The sequence below is a fragment of the Rhinopithecus bieti genome, unplaced genomic scaffold (genome assembly GCF_001698545.2).
Source record: "Rhinopithecus bieti isolate Rb0 unplaced genomic scaffold, ASM169854v2 scaffold_574, whole genome shotgun sequence".
Taxonomy (NCBI): Eukaryota; Metazoa; Chordata; class Mammalia; order Primates; family Cercopithecidae; genus Rhinopithecus; species Rhinopithecus bieti.
Genome location: NW_016803605.1, coordinates 3,370,713 through 3,379,500, shown reverse-complemented (window position 1 = coordinate 3,379,500; position 8,788 = coordinate 3,370,713). Strand labels below are relative to the sequence as shown.

At 48.0% G+C, this 8,788-nt stretch overlaps 1 protein-coding gene across 2 annotated transcripts in view; it reads right to left on the bottom strand.

The window, feature by feature from the left end:
- The window catches only part of DHX37 (DEAH-box helicase 37), a 47,318-nt gene extending 42,648 nt beyond the window's left edge, over positions 1 to 4,670 (bottom strand). For both annotated transcript variants that reach the window (XM_017889607.1, XM_017889616.1), the window contains exon 1: positions 4,452 to 4,670. In XM_017889607.1, coding sequence (XP_017745096.1) covers positions 4,452 to 4,557 — 106 coding nt within the window. In that variant the 5' untranslated portion in view covers positions 4,558 to 4,670. The remainder of the gene's footprint in view (positions 1 to 4,451) is intronic.
- Between the last annotated feature and the right edge of the window lie 4,118 nt (positions 4,671 to 8,788).

Below are 8,788 nucleotides of genomic sequence, written 5' to 3'. Positions count from 1 at the left end.
CTGTCTCAAAAAAAAAAAAAAATGCTCTCCCAAAAAAAAAAGAAAAACAATACTATGATGTTATCTTTTTGTTTTTTGAGAAAGAGTCTCGCTTTGTGCCCCAGACTAGGGTGCAGTGGTGCGATCTCAGCTCACTGCAACCTCTGCCTCCCAGGTTCCAGCAATTTTCTTGCCTCAGCCTCCTGAGCAGGTGAGATTACAGGCATGTACCACCACGCTCAGCTAATTTTTGTATTTTTAGTAGAGATTGGGTTTTACCATGTTAGCCAGGCGGTCTCGAACTCCTGACCTCAAGTGATCCACCCACCTCAGCCTCCCAAAGTGCTGGGATTACAGACGTGAGCCATCACGCCCGGCCTGATACTCTCTTAAGAGTGTACAGTGGGGCTGGGCACGATGGCACACGCCTGCAATCCCAACACTTTGGGAAGTGAGGCCAGGAGCTGGGGACCAGCCTGGCCAACATGGCAAAACCCCGTCTCTACAAAAAATACAAAAACTAGACAGGTGTGATGGCATGCACCTATAATCCTAGCTACACGGGAGGCTGAGGCATGAGAACTGCTTGAACCCGGGAGGTGGAGGTTGCGGTGGGCAGAGATCACGCCACTGTACTCCAGCCTGGGCGACAGAATAAGGCTCTATTTCAAAAGAAAAAAAAAAAGAAAGAAAGAGTGTATAGTGGACTAGGCTACGTTTCCATCATATCTATTTCTAAACATAATAGTTTGAACGTATACAATCTAGACAAATTTAGAAAAATTCAGTTATCATATCACTCTTCAACTCCACCAATTGCAGAATCTTAGGTAGGACAAAACTTAGCAAATACCCGTGTCTGCCTGACGTCTGATGCTGGGGTTTGCTCTCTGGTGTTCCTGTGTGGGGAGGATCTGATTCTTTGATTAACTGTTTGGTTTCTATGTCTTTATGTTACAAAGAGGACAGGTTTTGTGACCCTAATTAAGTACAGTGGGCTGGGTGCGGTGGCTCACGCCTGTAATCCCAGCACTTTGAGAGGCCGAGGCAGGCAGATCACCTGAAGTCAAGAGATCACGCCACTGCACTCTAGCCTGGCGAGAGAGCAAGACTCCATCTTAAATAAATAAATAAATAAATAAATAAATAAATAAATAAATAAAAGAAGGCAATCTGAGTCATGTTCTTATGAGATTCCTCTAGGCCCTGAGAAAGGCAGGGATACATGGAAATGTCCTGTTCTGATGTGAGAAACAACTTTCCCCAAATCTCTGGGTCTGAGAGACCTCAGCCCCTCTGCTCAGATGGTCCAGTTCCAAGTGTCAGTCCAGTGTCTACAGCTGTCTTTGAGGTGCCATCCTGAATTGTCACTGCCATTATAACAGTTGTCCCCTGTCCCGGGACACACCCCGCCTCTGTAACCTTTCTTTACTTTTCAAAGCATTCTCGTTTCGGTCACCAACATATTTTCCCAAATTACCACCCCCAAAACTCTGATAGGAGGTAGGACAGCTACCACAGGTTAAATATCCCTTCCCAGAAATGTAGGGACCAGATGTGTTTTAGATTTAGGAATATCTGTATTCTATTTACTGGTTGAGCATCCCTAATCTAAAAATTTGAAATCTGGAAGCTCCAATGAGCATTTCCTTTAAATGTCATGTTGACACTCAAAAACTTTAGAATTCTGGAGTATTTTGGATTAAGGATGCTTAAACGTGTGCTACTGGTCCCATTCTGCAGACGTGAAAACGAAGGCACAGAGATGTTAGGGGATCTGCCTCAACTCCCAGCCTGTCTGTGGAACTTCTGTTTTTTTTGAGATGGAGTCTCACTCTCTCACCCAGGCTAGAGTACAGTGGCGCGATCTTGGTTCACTGCAACCTCTGTCTCTGGGTTCAAGCCATTCTCCTGCCTCAGCCTCCCGAGTAGCTGGGACTACGGGTGCCCACCAACATGCCTGGCTAGTTTTTGTATTTTAGTAGAGACGGGATTTCACTATGTCAGTCAGGTTGGTCTCAACCTCCTGACCTCAAGTGATCTGCCTGCCTTGGCCTCTCAACACGCTGGGATTATAGGTGTGAGCCACGATGCCCGGCCTATCTGTGCAACTTCCAAGGACTGAACTCAGACTATCAGATTCCCACTCTGACATTCTTCCCTATACCCTCACTGCCTTCCAGGTCCAACAAATGTGTGGAAGAGAATGCTGATTGGTGGTGGAAGGAAGCAGACTCCTCCAGCACCCCTGGTGACCCCTCCTTCTGTTTCTAGAATCTTTTTTTTTTTTTTTTTTTTTTTTTTTTTTTTTGAGACGGAGTCTCGCTCTGTCGCCCAGGCTGGAGTGCAGTGGCCGGATCTCAGCTCACTGCAAGCTCCGCCTCCCGGGTTCACGCCATTCTCCTGCCTCAGCCTCCCGAGTAGCTGGGACCATAGGCGCCCGCCACCTCGCCCGGCTAGTTTTTTGTATTTTTTAGTAGAGACGGGGTTTCACCGTGTTAGCCAGGATGGTCTCGATCTCCTGACCTCGTGATCCGCCTGTCTCGGCCTCCCAAAGTGCTGGGATTACAGGCTTGAGCCACCGCGCCCGGCCTAGAATCTTTCTTAATGGCCAAATCAGCCTGGCCCTTGGGGTCTTAACACAAGTGGCTGGATGAGTTCAATTTTGGAACATGTTTAGTTTCAGGGGCCTACAGGACATCCTTGAACCCACACAATTGCTTCACCACAAGCCTCCTCCAAAAGCACCCCTACTGAGGTGTTCAATGCCCTTCCGGTGTTAAATCCAGTGGTTCTTCCGCCCTTCCCCGATTCCGAAGCAGCACCTGATCCACAGGGAGAGTCCTCCTCCCTGGTGCCAGGGCAATCACACTCTGGCAGCTCATCACACACCTTCCGGGCCACTCCACCTCCCTTGCAGCCTCCTTATTTCCCTCTCCTCCAGGGCTGGACTCATACCCTCAGTCTTCTGACTAAATAAGTATCTATATACACGTCTGATTCCAAAATGGATACCTCCACCTGAACTTGCATCTCTTGAGTATCTGAGTCAACAGCTGCCCGCCTACTCTCCCTGCCTGGATATCTAGCAGGCCCCAAACTACTCACATCCAAAGCTGAGCTCTTGGTCCTCCCCACAAGCTACCCACTCAACCCCTGGGAGTCATTCTTTGTCACCGCCATTGTTTTTGTCCACAAGCCCTGTCAGCCAGCAGATACTGCCTGCTTGGCCTTCAAAACACATCTTGAGGCCGGGCGCGGTGGCTCAAGCCTGTAATCCCAGCACTTTGGGAGGCCGAGACGGGTGGATCACAAGGTCAGGAGATCGAGATCATCCTGGCTAACCCGGTGAAACCCCGTCTCTACTAAAAAATATAAAAAACTAGCCGGGCGAGGTGGCAGGCGCTTGTAGTCCCAGCTACTCGGGAGGCTGAGGCAGGAGAATGGCGTAAACCCGGGAGGCGGAGCTTGCAGTGAGCTGAGATCCGGCCACTGCACTCCAGCCTGGGTGACAGAGCGAGACACCGTCTCAAAAAAAAAAAAAACACATCTTGAATCCACCCATTTCTCACCTTCCTACTGCTGCCCCCTGGTCCAAGCATCACCTCCACCTCCTCCTCATCCTGGTTCTACCTTTGACCTCTACTGGTTTTTCTCAACACAGCAGCCAAAGTGATGCTATTAAAACATAAGCCCTCATCTGTCCTCCTCTGCCCTCATGGCTGCCCTCTCCCACAGAGAAAAAGCCCCAGTCCTCACCAAGACCCCAGTCCAGGCCTGACCTGCCCTGGCCCCCTGTCTTTTCTCTCATCTCCAGGCAGTCACTCAGGCCTCCTTCAGATCTTGACTCTAACAGAGTGATGTCTTCTCCAGCAACTCTATGGGATGCTGCAACCCACCCAATGACCTCTTCTGTTTAATCTGCTCACGGTATCCACAGAATTTTCTATTTGTTTATTCTTTGCCTGTCTCCTCCTATACAGCAGGTAAACTCAGGGATTTTCTAAAAATCGACCTTTCTGTTATGTCTCTAGTGCCGAGAATAGTGCCTGGCATGTAATAAGGGCTACTACTAAAAAGGGGTCTGAGAGAAATGTCAGCCAGCCAGGAGCTGAGCAGACAAGACTGGGCTGAAAATACACATTTGGGGGTCGCTGAAGATTATAAAGAGATTATAATCGAAGTCATGGGAAGCGAAGGAACTACTCTTACTTTTTTTGCCAAATTCTCCATGTTACTATTTGAGGGCGAGAGAAACCACGGGTATTCCCCACACACTGTTAAAACTAGGCTGTCACTAAGCCCCTCTCCTTTGGATCATCTGGAATGGGGGGACCCATTCCCCCCATTCCAGATGATCCATCCCACCCCTCTGGGATCCCTCTGGGATCCCCACCCCAGAGTCCTGAAGGCAGGGCACAGGCCGCCCTGGGAAATCCCCGAAATCCAGCCCCCGTCCGGGGTTGTCTTACCCTCTAGTTCCAGCTGCACGGGGGGCGGCTCGGGGGAGCCCTTCGAGGGGCCGGGACCCGCCTGCTGGCGCCCCTTGATGTTGTACCGCCGGCGCAGCTTCCCCATGGCGACTAAGCCCGGGTGAGCGCTCCAGCGGGCCGGACCACCAAAGCAACCCGAAACTCAGCCCACGTGGGTTCCCGGACCACCAACTCCGGCCGTGAGACTTCCGGGTTACGTTATCGCGAGAGCTGTAACTGACTTGGCCGATGAGTGGCAGGGTTGGAAATCATGCGAGAGAAGAGGCGGAGCCGGGCCGGGCATGGGGCGGGGCTATTTAGAGAAGTGGGCGGGGCCTGAGGTCCCCGCCCAGGCCCAAATTTAAGTCCGGGGCTGTTCTCGCTTGCGGTAGTCTGGATTGAAATATGAATTATATCTACTGATACTAATTTGGCTGCTTGGGAGTGGAAGTGTTTTGCCACTTTTTAAAATATACCCCGCCCCCAATACTCCAAACTTCTTCCCCCCAACCCTGGTTTGCGCATCTGCATTTTCTGATATTCCTACAAGAATCATATTAGTCGTGTAGTTTTAAAAAGGCACCAAATATTTCCATCCCAGGGACAGATGGAAGATCTAAAAGGAGGCCTCTACGGGCGCGGTGGCTCACGCCTGTAATCTCAGCACTTTGGGAGGCCGAGGCGAATAGATCACGAGGTCAGGAGTTCAAGACCAGCCTGGCCAAGATGGTGAACCTCCCCACCCCCCCCCCCCCCCCGGCCCTCTTTATAAAAAAAAAAAAAAAAAAAAAAAAAAAATTAGCTAGGCGTGGTGGCAGGCGTCTGTAATCCCAGCTACTTGGGAGGCTGAGGCAGAGAACTGATTGAACCCAGGAGGTGGAAGTTGGCAGTGAGCCGAGATTGCACTGGGCAACAGAGCTAGACTCTGTCTCAAAAAAAAAAACAAAACATTAAAGTTGTCTATTAGACATCATATTGTAACACACTGGGAAACAATGCATTATTGTTATTATTATTTTTGAGATAAGGTCTCTCTTTTTTTTTTTTTAAGAGATAAGATCTCGCCCTGTGGCCCAGGCCAGAGTGCAGTGGTACAAGCACTACTCACTGCAGCCTTGACCTCTCCTCCCACCTCAGCCTCCTGAGTAGTTAGGACTACAGGGATACACCACCACAACCGGCTAATTTTTCTATTTTTTATAGAGATGGTGTCTTCCTATGCTGCCTAGACTGGTCTCAAAATCCTGGGCTCCAGGGATCCACTTGTCCTCCCAAAGTGCTGGAATTACAGGCATAAGCCACCATGAAGGCCTTAACGACATTTTAAAAAATCATAATTAGTGTATCAAATCTGTGGGGTTTTTGGTTTGTTTTCTTGTTTTTGTTCTTTTGAGACAGAGGTCTCCCTCTGACGCCCACGCTGGAGTGTAGTGGAGCAATCTCGGCTCACTGCAGCCTCCACCTCTCGAGTTCAAGCGATTCTCCTGTCTCAGCCTTCCAAGTAGCTGGGATTACAGGCACCCACCACCATGCCCATCTAATTTTTGTATTTTTAGTAGAGATGGGATTTCACCATGTTGGCCAGGATGGTCTCAAACTCCTGACATCAAGTGATCCCCCCACCTTGGCCTCTCAAAACGATGAGATTACGGACCTGAGCCACCGCACCCAGGCTCAAATCTGTGTTTTTATGGATTTTGTTGCTTAGGATGACAGTGATCTAAAGTTTCTTTTTTAAATGTGTTTATTTAAATAAATTAAAAGTTTAGGAAACGTTTAAAAAATGTTAAGTAGGTATTAGTACACTTGCCTGTATTTCCTTCTAAAATGTAATATATCAATGAATTACCTTCCAGATGATATAGACCATCCTAGACAGCAAGAAGAAGGCAGGTACATAACAGAATGGATGGATCTCACAAATATAAAGTTGAACAAAAGCCAGACGTGGTGGCTCATGCCTGTAATCCCAGCACTTTGGGAGGCCAAGGCAGGCGGATCACCTGAGGTCAGAAGTTTGAGACCAGCCTAGCCAACATGGCGAAACCCGTCTCCACTAAAAATACAAACATTAGCCAGGTGTGGTGGCACATGCCTATAGTCCCAGCTATACGGAAGTCTGAGGCAGGAGAATCGCTTGAACCTGGAGGCAGAGGTTGCAGTAAGCCAAGATCATGCCACTGCACTCCAGCTGGGCAATAAAGACTCTGTCTCAGAAAATAAAAAATAAATAAAAAATAAAGTTGAACAAAAGAAGCCAACCCCCAGAGTCGTACTGTGTGGTTCCACTTACATAAACTTCAAACACATGAATCCCCTAAATTTTAAGAAGAGCCTAGTGAATGGGAGGGGACAAAGGGAGGCTTTGGGGGAAACTGGTAATGTTTCATTTCTCCATCTGGGTGATGGTTACCTTGTGTATTCAGCTTGTGAAAATTCATAAAAATTTATATGATTGTGTATTTTCTGTATATTATACCTTAATTTAAAAGTTTATTGTTATTTTTTGTAGAGATAGGTCTCACTATGTTGGCCAGGCTGGTCTCGAACTCCTGTGTTCAAGCAATCCTCCTGCCTTGGCCTCCCAAAACAGGCACGCGCCACTACACCCGGCGTAAAAAAAGTTGGTTTTTTTGTTTTGTTTTTGAGATAGAGTTTCACTCTTGTTGCCCAGGCTGGAGTGCAGTGGCTCAGTCTCGGCTCACTGCAACCTCCATCTCCCAGGTTCAGGCGATTCTCCTGCCTCAGCCTCCCGAGTAGCTGGGATTACAAGCAGGCGCCACCATACCTGGCTCATTTTATATATATATATATTTGTTTTATTTTGTTTTGAGACGGAGTCTCACTCTGTTGCCCAGGCTGGAGTGCAGTGGCACGATCTCGGCTCACTGCAACCTCTGCCTTCCTGGTTCACGCCATTCTCCTGCCTCAGCATCCTGAGTAGCTAGGACTACAGGCGCCTGCCACCACGCCCGGCTAATTTTTTGTATTTTTAGTAGAGACGTGGTTTCAGGATATTAGCCAGGATGGTCTCGATCTCCTGACCTTGTGATCCACCCGCCTCGGCCTCCCAAAGTGCTGGGATTACAAGTGTGAGCCACCACGCCTGGCCTCATTTTGTATTTTTAGTGGAGACAGGGGTTTCTCCATGTTGGTCAAGCTGGTCTCGAACTCCCGACCTCAGGTCGCCCGCCTCAGCCTCCCAAACTGCCGGAATTACAGACGTTAACCACCGCACCCGGCCTACAAAAAAGTTTTTAAAAAGATAAACAACACAGAAAAAATTTGCAAAGGATATGAATACGTAATTCAAAGAGAAGTAATTCAAATGGCCAATAAATCTATGAAAACCTTACTAGGAATCCAGAAAATGTAAATTCAAAAATAAGAGCATTTTTTATTCTTTGGATTGGCAAAAATTGAGTTTTATTTTCTTGGTTGTCTAAAAAGAAAGTTGGTTAGACTTGATTTGTTTGATTTAGGATGCAAACAGGGTCCTTGCGTTGCATGGGTTATTATGGCTCTTAAGTCTTTAAAACCAATTACCCTCCTCTCCGCTCACCTTTTATACTGCTTATTTATTGAACGAACTGGGTCGTTTGTCTCGTAGAATGCCCCACATGCTGGAGTTGGTTGGTTGCTTCTGCTGCTTCTAAGTTTTCCTTATCTGCCATATTTCCTGTAAACTGTAGGTTTGATTTAGAGGCCTCGTCAGGTTCATGCTCAACTTGTCTTGGCAAGAATCCATCGCAGGTGGCGCTGGTACTTCCTGGCACTAAGATCGATTGGCGGGGCCGGGACTTCGCGGCTTGGCCCCTCCATTTTCAAGTTCCCCGCCAAACCCTCGCCTCTTGGTTTTACCCATTTCTGATGATCGTCGCGTGAATCTATCATTCCATTGAGGGGTGCCAAATAATTTTCGGATTCTCTCATTCATCCTCATGTATTAGCTGGACTGTGCTAAAAGAAAGTTTCCCTCCCCTACTATTTTGGGACTCTGAAATACAGTTCATTCAGGAAGAGCAGGAGGATGCCTGATGCTTTCTTGTTATTTAAAATTTTCAGAATGAATGAGCTGATGTCCACGAGGGCCAATTTTGGGGTACCATTATAATAAATTCAGGGAGATTACATATATGTCTATTTCATGTTTTCCAATCAGTTGCGGTCACTTCCCTGGTTGAAGCTGTTGCAAGTTTTACAGGCACGGGTTGCTTTCCCACGGAGAAGTTAAAAGAGAGAATTTTTGTTTTAATTGATGAGAAGCCGTACCCGGTCGGGGCAGGCTTCCGGGAGGCGGGCGCGGGGCCCGGGGGCCGGGTCGCGTTGGTCCCGCG